This window comes from Vicia villosa, linkage group LG4 (genome assembly GCF_029867415.1).
Source record: "Vicia villosa cultivar HV-30 ecotype Madison, WI linkage group LG4, Vvil1.0, whole genome shotgun sequence".
In the NCBI taxonomy this organism is placed as follows: Eukaryota; Viridiplantae; Streptophyta; class Magnoliopsida; order Fabales; family Fabaceae; genus Vicia; species Vicia villosa.
In genome coordinates, this window is record NC_081183.1 from 12,367,467 (window position 1) to 12,384,328 (window position 16,862).

The 16,862-nt window shown below is 34.6% G+C and overlaps 2 protein-coding genes across 2 annotated transcripts; both read right to left on the bottom strand.

Annotated features, from left to right (window-relative positions):
* Positions 1-22: 22 nt before the first annotated feature.
* Positions 23-4,710, bottom strand: LOC131598830 (probable polygalacturonase At3g15720). The gene is made up of 6 exons (XM_058871394.1): positions 4,523-4,710; positions 4,121-4,258; positions 3,802-3,993; positions 1,781-1,988; positions 373-454; positions 23-272 (listed from the first exon to the last, which is right to left on the bottom strand). The coding sequence occupies exons 1-6, from the start codon at positions 4,670-4,672 to the stop codon at positions 74-76; spliced, it is 969 nt and encodes a 322-aa protein (XP_058727377.1). The 5' UTR covers positions 4,673-4,710; the 3' UTR covers positions 23-73.
* A 3,381-nt stretch (positions 4,711-8,091) lies between these two features.
* Positions 8,092-11,587, bottom strand: LOC131594513 (multiple C2 domain and transmembrane region protein 16-like). The gene has a single exon (XM_058866665.1). It carries the CDS (start codon positions 11,341-11,343, stop codon positions 8,317-8,319), a length of 3,027 nt encoding a protein of 1,008 aa, XP_058722648.1. The 5' UTR covers positions 11,344-11,587; the 3' UTR covers positions 8,092-8,316.
* Positions 11,588-16,862: the final 5,275 nt, after the last annotated feature.

A 16,862-nucleotide genomic window follows, 5' to 3' on the forward strand; every position in this document is an offset into this window, starting at 1 on the left:
TAGTATTAACTATAATTTAATTTTTATTGTATTTTGGGTTACCATGATATACCTATGAAGTTTCAACGACTATTTAATGATGATTAATATTCACGTGGAATTTAATAGACTCGAGATTCAGAAAAGGAACCTTTATATCACCATGTAGAAAAATAAATTTTACCATCCATGTCTTGATTCTGGCTCCATTTGTTGTTTTGTTGAAGGTGCAATTTCGCACATAAATCTTTTCCACTGATTCTTCAGCTCCATTTCTTCCTAGGCTCCCAACACTATTATAATCATCAACGCATCCCAAAATAATTTTATTATTGACCATGACACTTACTTATTAATTATTGTTGAAATCAAAAAAATTAACTTTGAACTAACCTTATGCCATGGCCAGGTCCACAAAAAATGCCAACAATATCAATCGATGTGGAACCATGATTAATTGCAATACAATCATCACCTTAAATAAGGTAATGATCAAACAAAACTAGTTAGATTAATATATATTTTCAAATAAAAATATATCTATATATAACAAAGTCAATCAAGTACAAGAAGTACCTATCGTGAAAGTTCAACACAAGTCACAAAGTCACATAATAGAAGAAAAAAACAACAAAACACAACAAAGTTATGAGTGGAATAACCTATAAATACACAAGGGTACATCACCAAGTAATTGTCTCAAAAAAACACCTCTGGTCTTTTAGCTTTCATTCACTACTAAGAAAACTTTTAATCTTTTCCAGCAAAAGCGGAAGAAACAATTCTTTACTGTTGAAAATGTTAGATCAAATTTGACCAAAGAACTCGCGTTCCAAAAATAAATGTTGAATATTCTTCTTTTCCCTGAAACCCTCTACATATCCTATCAAGGCAGTCTATATAATTCCTCTCCTGGCCTAATTTTCTTTATTCAAAATTGTGTGATTGAAAAGCTTCCACGCTAGCAAAGAGACTTTTAGAGACAAAATTCTATTCTAAAGAAGCTATTAAATCGACTTCGAATCAATCAGGCCTGCATGAGTTAGAGCACGGTAGCCTTTTTTCACTGTATACTCAATCTCAAGATTTGGGATCCACATCCAACAATCAACTAAGTTATCCTACAATACAAAGTTATCCAAGAAAAAACAACACTCCGCCATATGAAATCCTTTCAACCAAATTACTTGAAAACACTGATAAGCCTCCTTCTAAATAAGTAAAGGTTGCAAATTCGAATACCATGAACATAGATCATATTTGGTTGGACATGTTAAATCCTAAACCATTTTAGAAAGGTAGACTAAATTTAACTAAAGAACTCGTATTCCAAGAATAAATGTTCAATATAGTTTCTCTTATGACCAAGTTTTCTTTAGCCAAAATTATGTGATTAAAAAACTTCCATGCAAACAAAGATACTTTTAGACGCACGATTTTGTTCCAAAGAAACTCTCAAACAGGCTCGGAGTCAATCTAGTATACATGAGTAAGCTCATGACAACCTCATTTCACTATATATCCAATCTCATGATCTAGAATCCACACCCAATATTAAGTTAACCAATCTTGTAATTCAAAGTTTTTCAGCAAATAACAACACTCGGTCACTTTCTCCTCCTCCTAAGCAAAATGCATCCTCATGAACCTTAAACCCAACTCATAAATTTCCCACCCTAACCTTCTCGTGATTTATTGACTAAAACACTCAAATTAATGACAGAGAGAGAAATATATTTCAAAAAGAAATGAGTGTGTAACAATTTGATTTAAATTTTCATACAAAATGTTTTTTAGTTACCAGTTTCCATCTTTGAATTCTCAATGATGACGTTGGTTGATTCAGCAATGTCAATTCCATCAGTGTTGGGGCTTTCATTTGGCGCGATAATATGCAATTTAGAGATTCGTGAGCCATGACATGCGTTTAAACTTATATGATTTCTTGGGCTGTTGATATGAGTTAATCCCCTTAGAATTAGATTTTCACATGCGTGAAAATGAAGAGCCTACACAAGTTATCATCAATCATATAGATAAGTTAATGTTCTAATAAAATTTCAATCTAAATTAAAAAAATTTATATATTAAATCCTATTTACCTTTTGTCATTTATGTTTTCATTTCAATTAATATCTTAAAATATGGTATATAGTGAAGTTCCATTTTAGTTCCTCACAAAAATTAGAGAGGTCAAATTAATCCCAAAGAAATAAAGAGTCTTTATCTAATCTCTTGCAATATTTAACCGAGCCGTGTTAGTTCTTATATTAATATTTTTCTTAAACTGATTTTTTCCTACTTTTAAACCGTGATTGGACTCCGTTAATTTTATTTATTTGTTTTAATTTAATTTATTTATCAAAGAAATATGCAAAAATAAAAATAAAAATATTTGCACCAAGCAAGAGTTGAAACCATGGTCAATGAACAATCTGCTCTACCATTATATCAATGTATTTTTCTTAATTTATCTTACAAATAACACTTATATCAATACATTTTCTTATTATTTTTTAATTATTAGAAATACTTTATACATTCAAATCTCTAAAAAAAAAAGACCCTTAAGTTAGTCTCATATGTTCAAAATTTAATAGAGCCTAACGTTTTGATCTTTTACAAAATTTATTTGGGTCATGTTAGTTTCATACGTTCAATCATACATTATAGTACCATCACATTGAAACTAGGCAGCAAAAGTTCTACATTACCACCACATACGTTATAGATGTACCATCAAATTCAAAATATTATAGTACCATCAAAATTCATGTCTAATTTTGAATTTACGCAATGACGGTCAACATGACATTTACTTCTACTTTATTTAGTTTGTCTTTTGGATTTGATGGCATCAACATATGTTTTATTTTTAAGATGTAATTGTTGGTACAACGCTCTTTGCAATTTGAGGGCACTCTATTTGTTTTGTTGGTTTTATTTTGGTGATAGATGTTTTAGATTTTGAAGTTATATTTGATGGTACAATATTTTGGAATTTGATGGTACTATAATATTTTGAATTTAATGATACATCTATAATGTATGTGATGATAATGTAGATTTTTTTTGTTTGGTTTCAATGTGATGGTACTGTACGATTGAGCGTATGAGACTAACATGGTCGAATTAAATTTTGTAAGAGATCAAAATGTTAACTCTAATTAACTTTTGAACGTATGAGACTAACTGAAGGGTCTTTTTTTTGTTAGAGATAAAAATGTATAAAGTATTGTTAATGATAAAAAAAATTATGAAAAATTGCATTGATATAAGTGTTATTCAGAATTTACTAGGGGTAAGCCTTGCTTGATGCAAATAATACATATAGGCACTCCAGTCAAAAATTGGGCGACATAAATACTTTTAAGTAGAGATTTTTTTTCTTAGGGATTAATTTGACCTCTCTAATTTTTTTGGTCTGTTCTTTCCGTTTATTATTGATGAGTTTAACGATTGATTTTTGAATTTTTTTTATCATTAGTTAAACGAAAAGACTAACTTAATATATTTGAAAGAGTTGATAGATCAATATAATACTTTTTATTTAAGGGACAAAAATAAACTCTAAAATAAACATAAAGAACCAAAAGGAGTATAGCTAACAATAAATTATGAAGAATACATTATGAAAGTTTTTGATAATAGATTTTAAAAAATAATTTGGAAATTTTCGAAAATTTTCAAATAAGATTTTTTTTTTTATATTTAAAATTCATGTTCTCTAATTTGTTTTCATATTCTCTCCAACAATTAGGAAAAAAAGTTTAATTTATATAACACTATCAGTGTAAAAGTATTGACATTGTTAAAACTTACAGTTGGATTTTCACTTTCACACATGGCATTAGAATAGCAATCCCACCATGGAGCACCTTTGCCATCAATGAGTCCACCTCCATAAACAACTAGCCCATTTATCTCTGAGAAACGTATCCATGAGCCTCTATCATTCTCATTGGGCCATTTCCAAGCTTCAATGGTGCTTGGAGCTATGATAGTCCCCTCAAGCTACCAAAATCCAACAATACATTAATAATTTGAAAGAAAAAAAAAAAGCAAAATAAGAACAACACTAAACTATATTTAATTATGTTGTTTGGAGTAAAATTTATTATTGGAATTTTATCTTTATTACCTTTACATAAATAGTTGGAGAATTGCAAGGACCCATAAACCACATAGGCTGCAACATGAATGTTTTTTCCTTGGGTATGAGAAGTGTTGAACTCTCATAAATTGCACTACATGCATCTTTCCATGCATCCATAAAAGCCTTTATAAGATTCCACTAGTTAGTAAATAAATAATAATTAAAAAAAAAATGTAACTGCGATTAGGAGGGGCTTGGCCCATTTGATAATTTTCCGAACCGAACTATATTGGTAGTGATAAGGCAAAAAATATATACATTTAATCATAACTTAATTTTTCACTAAAATTTGGTACATTTAATCTATTTTTAATGAAATGTGCATCTTACAAATTTGTTGTAGCTTCTTTTTTTCATTTAACAGAAGAAGTAACTTGGAAAACATACCCTTGATTCATCATTTTTGCCATTCCCAACAGCACCATAGTCAAGAACATTGAAGCTGTGGCTTAAATCATTTGATGTTAATCTAACACATAAACAAGATGAAGAAGCAACAATAACAAACATTACAGAAACAACAAATTGAACTTCCATTTTTAATTTTTTATTAGTGTTAAACCAAATAATGAGGATAAAATTTGGTAAGTGTAAGTGAAGAAAGGGTATATATGTCAACTTATAAGATGTAGCTTAATTTGTCACCAAGGGGCAAAATAGTAAATATAAAAATATATATAATATATACCACCGGTGAGTGAGAAAATTAATTGGACAGAATATTGGAGAGGTGTTTTTTAATAAGATTCGATTATCCAATTTTTTAAAATGTTGCTTGAGAGGTTGCAAAAATAAATTATTAAAAATAAATCACTTAGTAACTTAATAGAAGAGCAAAGGCATATAGTGTTGATAACTACAGGTGATTATGTTTTCAAAGATTAATATTTTTGATGTGCTTGAAAAGTTACTTTTAAAAGTATATATAACAAGAAATTTTGTTATCAATAGAATATATGCATTTTTTTTATTTGCTCTTGAAATTTATTTTTCCTTCAATATTTATTTATTTTGATGTTCATAAACTTCAATTTAGTTGTTGTTAAACTTCAGTTTGATTGTGTTCCTATTGTTGTTAGAGATAATGAGAATTGAGTTATGAATTATGATGATTTTATTGGACCTATAAAGAGACGGTCTAGGAAAGCGAGACAAAAAAGTTGTTGGATTATCGGGTGAGTGTTCTTCCGGATTGTCTAATTGGACCTTGGTCGCCCCATCGAACCTATGATTATCCTCCATTGTTTCAGCACATGCGGTCAATGAGGTGTATAGGAGAAATCGAGTTAGGTCATGATAGTCGTGGAGGAAACTGTCCTTCCAAGATTTGAGGAAGAACCAGTCTTCCCTACTCTCACATGCTCGTTGGGAAGTCAGGGAAAATCATTTTTCTAGATTTGGGATGCTCTAGTACCTAAAACTTCAAACCGCTATCACTAGTGAGCTTTTATGGAAAAAAGACCCCCAATAACACACCACCACCATCAATACTCAGTTGGCGATCATAGGTGCATCCAACGCTTTAAAGTGAAAGTTGTTGTCCATCACTTTCAAGGAAGCAACCTTGAGGAGGTTCATGAGCCTCCCTCGCCTCTCAGTAACCGGTTACTAGGACCTCTCCAAAAAATTGGTCCACCAATTTTCGTCTAGTAAGCATTGGAAAGTGTCTACTATCAGTCTGTTCAATGTTTTCCAAGGACGTTGTGAGTCGTTGAGAGAGTATCTTTCTTGTTTCAATGAGGCGACAAAGGTAATTCACCCAAACCAAGAGATGTTTGTGAGATTATTCCAGAATAGTTTGAGGGCTAGACATTTTAAGGAATCTCTCTCCCAGAAGCTCGGCGTCTCCATGAATGAAACCATGGCTCCTACTAAGTGTTACATCAAGGGTGAAAAGATCAATACTACAAAGAAGGCCAGAGACATCAAGGAGCATGCATATGAAATTTTTCGATTCATCAGAGCAACATCGCCTTGGTCATTATATCTCACATGTTAGACACATGGAGACTTTCAAGAAAAGTAGGAAGCCTAGTGAAAACTTTATGCCTCTTAACACATTTCGGAAGAAATTTTGCATGTGCCACATATTAGAGATTAGTGGACGTTATATTGTTCAATCAAATAGGGCTCATCCTAGAAATGTACATTGATGACATGGTCAACACTCAGATGGCGGTAATAGGTGCATCCGACTCTTTAAAATGAAAGTTGTTATCCATTACTTTCAAGGAGGCAACCTTGAGGAGGTTCATGAGCCTCCCTCGCCTCTCGTCAACCGACTACTAGGACCTGTTCAAAAAACTGGTCCACAAATTTTCGGCTACTAAGCATTGAAAGATGTCTACTACCAGTCTGTTTAATGTTTGCCAAGGACATTCTGAGTCGCTGAGAGAGTATCTTGCTTGTTTTAATGAGGCGGTCAAGGTAATTCACCTAAACCAATAAATGTTTGTGAGAGTATTTTAGAACAGTTTAAGGGTTGAAAATTTTAACGAAGCTCTTGCCCAGAAGCTCATCGCCTCCATGAATGAAATCCTGGCTCTTACTAAGTGTTACATCAAGGGTGAAAAAAGCAACACTATAAATAAGGCTAGAGACATCAAGGAGAGTGCATATGACATTTTTCGATTCATAGGAGCAACATCGCATGGGTCATTATATCTCACATGTTAGGTACATGGAAACTTTTAAGAAAAGTATGAGGCCTATTAAAAAATTTATGGCTCTCAACACTTGTCGGGAGCAAATCTGCATTTGTCACATATTAGAGATTAGTGGAAGTTGTATTTTTCAATCAAATAGGGCGCGCCCTAGAAATTTACATTGATGACATGGTCGTAAAGATCCCAAAGGAAGAAAATCAATGTAGTGACCTAGAAGAAATCCTAAAGTCAGTCAGAAGCTACAACATATGTCTCAACCCCGCCCAATGCTCTTTTGTGGTTCAGGCGGGCAAGTTTTTAAGATTCATTATGACTATAAAAGGAATAAAATCAAACCCCGACAAATGCTAGACCATAATTTATATGAGAAGCTCCCACCTTAATGAAGGAGGTTCAGCAGCTGTCGAGGCGAATTTGGTTAGTAACAAATGTGTGTGGTTTCGGCAAAGCGTTACCACTTCTTATGATGTTTTTAAAGGACGGAAGTGTTTTATGTATCTCTCCCTTTGGTTGTTGTTTTTATGAGGAGCTAGTTATCATTTCTTGGAGATATGAAAAAGTGTGGATGTAGCATTTTGTTGTCATTTTCATCATCCTAGTACTGATCTTGTTCGTTGGAAAAGGGTGATAGTTTTTTGTGTTGATTTGAAGTGTATTGAATATTAATTTTTTATATGCTTAATGTATTGATCTCAAGTAATGGGAGAGAAGTGGATTGTTTGGTTATTTTGATTTGTAGGTAGGATTTTAGACTTTGTTTAGGAGTTTAGAGGAGACGAGAAGAGATAACTTTCAAAAAAGAGATTTAAACAAAATATAGAGAAATCTTTAATAGTTTTTTTAAAACAATGAGTTTGCATAGAATGATAAATGAATTTTTATTATCAATATATTTTTTATTTTTAAAATATTATAACAATATAGATTATAATTAAAGAATTTATTTAAGTCCTTTAAAATCAAACCCTCCTCCAATATAATGTTTAAGTTCCCTCAATATTTGGCCAGAGCCATGACCTCTCGGCACGAACTCTGGATTACTAGAGCCCCATTCCCCTAGGAACCAGAGCGCATAAAGAAAAAAATAATTTTTAAGTTTCCTCAAATTAGAGGATTTTCGTATTATGAATAAAATGAAACATCTAAAACCCTCTTGAATTAAATCACTCTTTTATTTTTACAATATTTTTCCCCTTTTTTCAAAATCTAGTCTTCCTAACTTCCAAACAAAACTTTAATGTATTTTATGCATAATGTTTGAGAATAGTTTATGCATTTTTTCATCGGTACTTTGTGCTAGTTTTGCCTCACCCGGAAGCATTTCTTATACTTATAAGTTGTATAATTGATAAAAAAATTTCTTTTCAAAGTAAAATTACATTTTTAGAATAGTTAAAAGTGGTTGACAAATACTAATCAAACCTCCTTTCATCTACTATAATATAACATATCAATTTTGTATAACTTTTAAATCTCTTTAAATTAATTTACCATTCAACAAAAAATAAGAAAAATCTACATAATTCGATCTGACAATGAAGGGAGTCTTCTAAAAAAATTCAACCCTGGTGACGGCAGGCGATCACGAAAGATAGGGTGGCGCAGATAATAGAATCCAAAAGCCATAGCCACCATCTTCGAAGGTACTAAATACAATATCATTGCCACAACCAAACACAAGAAAATAAAAATTCCAGTCGCACATGGATCACGCCATGTAACCACTGCTTGCACCCGTTCCCCTTGAGTTGCCAAATCTCCCAACATTGTTTGCACACGTGCCCCAAGCGTGCGCAACTTATCATACCTCATACGCACTACTTCACTCGACCTACTACTTGGCATCGTATCAAACTCTTCATCCAACTCCTCCATATCCACCACATCAGCAAGTGAAATCTTCGAATCAAAATGTGGAAGTGGATCACGCGTGCGAAACCTATAATTCCATGCGCCAACAGCAAAGACATAAAAAGCCAATGTCGGAACGATCAAATCAGGAAACCAAACCAACATAACAAGTAACGCGTGAACAAGAATCGTAGCTGTTGGATTCTTCCATCCACGTGTATCCTCTATCCACCGTATGATCTCAATCAAACCAGCAACCACATTAATTATCCTATACCAATTCGCACGTACCTTCCTTATACTAAAATTTTGTGAATCAACATCAAGCATATAAAACACAACTTCTTTTCTCAACGGAGGCTCAGACCTCGAAAGATGTCCCGCCACCATTTTCACCGCCGTGTTTCGCAACACCTCTTGGTGAACCACACCCAATGGTTTTATATGATGCATCAATGGAAACATCGACTCAGAGTACACGTGAAGAAAATCCAACCGTTGAACCGTGCGAACAAATCTTATCGCTAACTCAATCTCACCCATCTTTTTTAAACCACCACGTGTCAAAACCAAAAGCGGATACACGTTTTTGTACACACGACCATTTTGAAGCGTAGAAATACGTATCCGTACTTTACCAATACGAAAATCAGGTCTTGTCGAGTCATTAGTTATTTCAATTTTCGAATCATTCAACTCAAAAATCGAACAACTATCAAAGACTCCGACAGTTAAAACAGTCGACGGATCAAAAACCTTCCACGTGTACTGCTCATTCCATTTCGGATCCAAACTATCCGAAACCGTCCTCGTTCGCACCCATTTGTTCCCATACTTCGCAACACAATAACCATCCGTAAAGCTTTTACCGTTTACCGTTTTCATCGGTATCAAATTCTTACAACCAATGATCCCAATCTCAATACTTCCAACCGGTGGTTTCCAAAGTTGTCTTGCCGTTGGCCGGTAATCACTACTCACGTGAACAGCTTCATCCATCACGTGATACCCTCCATCAAAACATAACCGTAAATGTACTCTTCCTTTATAACCGTTTTTGTTCTCTTCTTTTAAATCTTCAAACGTAAACCAACGTGACCCGACGTTCCGGTCATCAACTCTTCTCTCAACCGTCGCCAAAGGTATTCTCACAACACCCATTGTCACCGGCGCTTTCGGTTGCCGGTTTTCCAAACTTATAACAATGTAATCACTTATAGATATTGGCTCTGCTACAACAAATAGAAGATCTTCATTCCATGAAACGACACCGTTTGAACTAACGGTGGTTTTCGTTTTCAACACTTGAAATCCAAATTGAGCTCTGATTTGAAACTGAAATTTTGACGGAGTTATTAACGGTGTTATATCTTGAGCTTCAAGAATACTTACACGAAGATACCATAGTTTTGGTGATTGATACACTTTGGCTTTAGAGGTCACGTGATTGGAGGTATCACTTTTCCACGCGTCAGAAAATGATTCGTCAGCTTGAGTACCAATCCACGTGGCAATCATTAAGTCACCATGTTGTGCCCCACCACCTTCCATTCTATACCACTGTGGTGCAAGAGAACTATCCGGTGGGTCCCTCACGGGAATCTCATTCACATCAAAACAAACACCACCAAGCAAACTATGATTCTCCAATTCAGGTTCTGTTCGTGGGTCCCACACGGTGATTTCAAGTATAGGGGAAGAATCCTGTGTGTCGCGGGTGAAAGCGAATGTTTGGTTCCATTCGAATAACGTTGTTTTGAAAGCGGGTTTGGAATTTACGGTTTGACCCGAACCCGAAACTGAAATCTTCACTATCGGGTTACCGTTTGTTGGTAAGTACCTTGCTTTTACTACACGAACGAAGAGATAATGCATCTTTTCTACGAGATCAAATGTGGACCGTTCGATTAACATGCTGTCTACAGAAGCTTCAGATGTAAAACTAGCCGTTGATGCTGATCTTCTGATTGGTTGTGGACCGTTGATTCCGCTGAATCTGATTTCTGAATTTGACCTTGAAATAGTTGCTGCTGACATTTGAGATGCTTCCGGTGGTAGCGCATCCACAGGATCTTCACCTTCTGTAACAGATTCTGGTTCGGGTTTCGGAGGTGGTTCGGTTTTCTCTACCTCCGGTGGATCTTTTAGCTTTTCACCATCTGGCGACGGATCAGACGGCGGTGTCGGTGGTGGCTCTACTTTCTCAGGATCATCAATCTTTGCTTCATCTATCTTCTCCACCGGTGGTGATGCTGGTTTTTCCGGTACCGGTGCCGGAGCAATTTCTTCATCTGCATAATAAATTTTCAATCCGATTTTTCCTTGTGCGGTATTGAACAGGCTTTTCTTCTTCAACTCGTAATAAATCAAAGCTTCTTCACCTTTCCTAACGAACTGAGTTGAACTCAGTCGAACTCGACCCAGTGAGTTTTCTCTCCGAATCGGTCCGTGTTTCAGATCATGATATACCTCGAGTTCTAACACGTCGCCGAAAATTTCGTTGTGTTCGCCGACGTTAAACGACAGCGTTTCGTTCCAAACCGGGTTTAAGTCGCGAACCGCGGTTCGGGTTTTTTTTCTTTGACCGTAGAAGTCAATTACAATGTAAGGACTTGAAGTTCCGTGACCGTCCTTTGGTGCAAGGTTTTGTGCGTCTATTACTTCTACTATGAGTTTTCGAACGGTGCCCATTTTGGTAATTTCGTGTAAATGGTTTTTCAAAGAAGTGAAGAGAGTTTTTTGAAACGATGCGTTTAAGGTGTTGTGTTATGTGTATCTTATCTCATGCATGGTAATGCATAATAAGTAATGAAAATGGTGATAGTTTGAGATTTTTGTGGATATGGTTGTGAATTGTGATGAGTTTTAGAGGTTTGAAAATGGTGGAGAGGAGAAAGAAGATACATTATGTTTAGGAGAGAACCTTATATATAAGTTTTTTATTTTCATACAACTAGAAAAAATATTGCTAAACACACAATATTGCTAAGAATATAAAATTGTGAAGGATAAAGAAAGGTGAGAAGAGTAAGAAAAAGACATCAAAAGGTGATGTTTGCTTATCTTGGTCTGCAAGAAGCATCTTTAGAGAGTCCAATACCATAATTATTTTCTTTAACTTTATCATGTTAGGAAATACTAATATATAGTTGTATTTCTCCTTTTGCTTTTGATAATGTATTTTTCTTAGTAGGGAAGATTCTTTGTCAAACATAGCCTATGCTTTATGGCCGTCCCTTGAAATAAAGGATTCTAAATAAGATGACATTGGAATGCTAACAAAGAATGAAAAGGAAGCACTTTTATTCTTTAGGGGAATGACTTTTGTGTCACCGTTCTTATTTAGATGCAACTTTAGTAAGAGTTATATGGTTTGTTTTGACGAAGATATGACACAAACAACACCTTTTCACACTTTTTTTTAGAGACAATGGTTCCTTAATTTGTGGGATCTACTATGTATTTTGAAGGAATACAATTGGATCGGATATATTAACTTACTCTATAAGAATTTGTCTCGACAAATTGAGACGTCGAGTTCAAGTTGACACTTAGATCTTGATAGCTTTGGTTAAAGGGAGGTGTTAAGAGATACAAGACTCATTTAGAAGTTGATGAAATGGGTTACAAACCCAACCAACAAGAATTTACACAAGTGAAAAATGTAGAAGAAAGTAGGGTTTTAAAAAACGGTCCACGATTGCGAAAACGGCCACGACAAAATAGTTTTGATAGATGTCGATATCGATATCGTTATCACCGTTTTTTATATTAAAGAATAAATTATGGTTAATTCACACCGTGACGACCACAATCAATGTCGCAGCACTTATACCGATCGAAATCACAAAAACCTTTACGCGACCGTGACGCGACCGCAACCGTTTTTTAAAACCCTGAAAGAAAGTATTCTAGAGCCATAGTGTCGCAAAAAACCTGCATGCATGCATGCATATGCGACTTTATCATGGCAATTCTCAAGTGATTAAGAAGGACAATAAATTTTGTTATGAGGCTGGTGGAATTAGAGGAAGTAGTTATGTTATTCTTTTTATTGTTTGATGCATATATAACACCCTTGGTTGTATTGTGTAAGACATGCTAAATTTGGTGATTGTGTTATGGAGTTTTGCATTGACTTTAAGAGTGTATTCTCTTACTTATTTGCAACATCGGTGCTTTCATCATGCGTAACGAAGAAATAGTTTAGGCATGTGCCATGGAAGAAAACATCAAACAACACACAGACGACCAATTGGCTCATTTTGTAACACCCCATAAAATTCTTTATTTAATTTAATTAATTTTTTATTAAATATTAGAATTAAATCGAATTATTTGAGAATATGGATGAAATAAGGCTAATGGGCCAGTGTTGCTAGTAGCAGTTGGGAGGTGTATCAGTTGCAAAGCCCTTTTCTAAAATAAAGTTATATTTTCATAAAAATAGAAAAGAGGAGTATTTTGTAAAAAGAGAACCAAAAGGGAGAAGAGAAGATTGAACGTGAAATTGGGAGAAGAGCAAGTGCGAAGAGAAAGAGCATCCAAGATTTCGACATCGAGGTAAGGGGGGATTCTTCTCATTAACCTCTATTATGAGTATTATGAATGATTCGATTGAATTCGTATGTTAGGATTCCGAATTGGATTATATGTCGGTGTTTGGGGTTTTGGGATTTGTAGAACTTTAGGTTCAATTATGATGTATGATGCAATTGAGTTGTTGTGAATGATGTTTGATGTTGATTACTGATGTTAATACCTGTTAGAAGTATGTATAAATGTGCATTTTCGTGCTGTGATGAGATTTTGGACGTGTTGAGATGATTGGGTTCGCACTTGGGATGAAAACAGTGCTGCAGAAAAGTGATTTTTCTGCTATATCAGTAATGTAACCGGTTACATGAGGGAAGTAACCGATTACATGGTCTCAAACAGGCGAAGAACTGCATTTCGCGATGATGTAACCGGTTACATCATTTAGGTAACCCGTTACCACTGGGCGAAATTGAAAAATAAAAGTTACTGTCAGTGATGTAACCGGTTACATCATTCAGGTAACCGGTTACCACTGAAGCTTTTTGGAAAAATACACATTTTAAATATCCGTAACTTTTAAACCGTTAATCCTTTTTGTACGCCGTTTCGAGTACCTGGTGGATGAATTAATGCCCTATTTTATGATGTATATTAGGGGATTATAATTTAAAAATCATTTTTGTTGGTTTTGTGGATTGTGTTTGGTGATCGTTTAAGTAATGGTACGAACATACTATGCGGTGTTTCTAGCTATTACGATTGATGAGATGATAATATATTTGTGGTGTTAAATGTATTATGTCGTAGTGAATATCAAATGGTTGTGATATTATTATGCTTGTATGTTGTGATATGAATGATTATGAATTGTTGGTGGATGTAAATGATGAGCATGTCGTGGTTGATGCATGCATTTCATAATCATGTTGTGGGCTGTATCCCTTATGGTGGTGGGACAGCGGTAGCTAATTCCCATTGTGTGGAATTAGTGAGAGAAGTAACCGAATCTTTATGGTGGTGGATCGGTGAGATGGGTTATCCCATGATTGGTACCACATGCATTAGTTGCATTGCATTAGGTTGTTGTGTATAATTGTAACATGAATGGAAGTTGTCCAATGTTGCAATTTGTGTGTATTTTGGTATGAATGACTGTATTTGATAAATGTTGCTATGCGATCTGAATATAATTGATTTGGGTGAATAATGTATGGATGAAGTTGTATTGTTTATATTCCTATAACATTTGTTAATGCGAATGAAACTCACCCTTACTGTTATTATTTTTCAGATTGAGGAGTAGCTTGTGTACTTGGTGAGGATTAGCTCGTCAAGTAGTTCGTTAGAGTCAGTTGGGTCTGTGTCATGCTCTGGTCGTGTAACACCGGGAACGTTATTTTAGAGTTGGCTGATAAACTTCTGTTTTGTTTATGGTTTATGGTTGAATTACGAGTCTATGACTCCGGTTGTCTGATTATTCAGTTGTTAAGAATATTCCGCTGTGTTAACATGCTACCTGAATAATTTTGGTTTATCGTTCCTTATATGGCATGACATGAATGTTTATTTATTTTATTGGAGTTGTAATGCCCTTTCTCATGTTTTACTCTGATTTTTGAAAAAATTTCCGCGGGGTTTAGAAGGGTGTTACACATTTCATCACCACCCTTGAACAATATGTGGCTATCATGATGCTCACCTCCTAGATATTTCCCTCGCCGATCATCGTCGCCCTTCTGCTTCTGCACCAACACCTCTACCATCGTCTGACATCATTTCCTTCATAAAGACTCTCCAAATCAAGGTTCCTCAATTTGACAACAAGAAAGTTAAGAATTAGACTTACAAGATCAATAAGTTGTTCACTATGCACCAACTATCTCCTGACTCTCACCTCACCTTGGTGTCATTCCATTTGGATGCAGAGACCTCTGCTTGATTCCAATGGATGGAGAAAAAAGGCACAATCTGTGACTGAGATTGTTTCATTCATGAGATTCAAAAGCGATTTGGCACATCTCTCTCTGTGAGATTGTTTCATGAGATTGTTTCATTCATGAGATTCAAAATATTCCTATCACAATTTCATCTCTTTTCTTATTATTTCAAAATAACACTAGTTTATGTGAAAGGATCCCAATCAATATAATTATTAATATGTGACTCTCAAAAATTTCAATTCTTGTCACTAGCAACAAATATCGCTTTATTTCAGTCATCATCAACCAACCCCAACATGTTTTTATAAACCTTATATGCATATATACTCAAGGTGTAGAATCTTCTCGCCATGAACATGAAACACCGATTGGGTTTATGTCCGAATGTCAAGTCTCATAATTTTCAACTCAAGTTGGTATTGAAAATATTACACTTGAAGATAAAGAAAGACCATCGATTCAAAAAAATCTTGAGAGCTATTCACAAGGGATGAAGATATACTTCTTATTATGTTTCAAAGGATCCTGTTGTGGTAGTTGATAAAAAATATGAAAGATTTTGGATAACAATTGCTGCTAATTATAACCATTATTGTTAGCACTCAAGAGAGAAGAAATTTGGTCAATTAAAATTTTGATGGAATTGAATAAATGGTTCGGTTCAAAAATTTGTTGAGTGTTACAAACTAGCTGTTCATGGAAAGAAAAGTGGCACCTTGGAGAAAGATATCATGGCTAATGCACATGCTTTTCATGATTAAGATGAAGGTGTGTCATTCAATCTTGAGTATGCATGGCGATTGTTAAAAGATAAACCTAAATGGATGGGAGCATCTAATGAAAATTCTTTCAAAAGAACAAAAACTTCAACTAGTGGAGCATATTCATCATCGCCTAACCCTGATACACATTCCAGTTATGAATATAACTCAACATCTCCACTGGAGCATCTGATGGGACAAAAGGCGGCAAAAGGAAGGGAAAGGTGAAGGAAAATGCAACTACAATTGAACCATTGTCTACGTCGGTGCATGGAACAAGGGATAAAAAAGTACCAGTCATGGAAAAAATAGCACAATTTAGGGGGGAAGAAAACATGTTAAAGAAGGAAGAGAAAGAGCATAAGGCAATGCAATTCATCAAGTGAGACACATCCAAGATGAATGAGAGTCAACGTCAGGTTCATGAAAAATATTGTCATATTATAGTACGATTAAAATTAATATTATGTACTACATATTATGTATCAACGTTTTTTGTAAAATGGTCATTAGTATCACTTTACTTCATAATAAATATAGTTGTTATTCAAACTAACAGTTAGTCAAACTAGTCGTTAGTCAAATTAGCCGTTAATCAAACGAATCGCTATTCAAACTAGTCGTTAGTCAAACTAGTCGTTATTAAAACTAGCCGTTAGTCAAGCTAGCTGTTATTCAAGTATCTTTATATACATTATCATTCCTAAGAGTTTATTCTCTCATTATAAAAATCTCTTCTCACTTTAGTGGATCCAAATAATTCATATGATCTCAACGGATTATTTTAGGAGTTGATAAAATATGAGTTTATGGATGAAACTGATGAGCAATTATTATTATCAATGCTCAAGAAGGAAGAACAGTCTGGAAGTTTGGATATGGATCGTCTCCAATTTATTCTCAACTGCCTTAGGAACAACACTAATTGTAGCCTTTAGATTACTTTCTGATTTTATCTTTCTCCTAAATC

Excerpts from the sequence above, each read along its gene's own strand:
- LOC131594513 (XM_058866665.1), bottom strand. The coding sequence starts at position 11,343 with ATGGGCACCGTTCGAAAACTCATAGTAGAAGTAATAGACGCACAAAAC.
- LOC131598830 (XM_058871394.1), bottom strand. The coding sequence starts at position 4,672 with ATGGAAGTTCAATTTGTTGTTTCTGTAATGTTTGTTATTGTTGCTTCT. Across the intron at positions 4,259-4,522 it reads GCAAAAATGATGAATCAAGG|GCTTTTATGGATGCATGGAA; the intron begins GTATGTTTTCCA and ends AATCTTATAAAG. Across the intron at positions 1,989-3,801 it reads GTGAAAGTGAAAATCCAACT|GCTCTTCATTTTCACGCATG; the intron begins GTAAGTTTTAAC and ends TAACTTGTGTAG.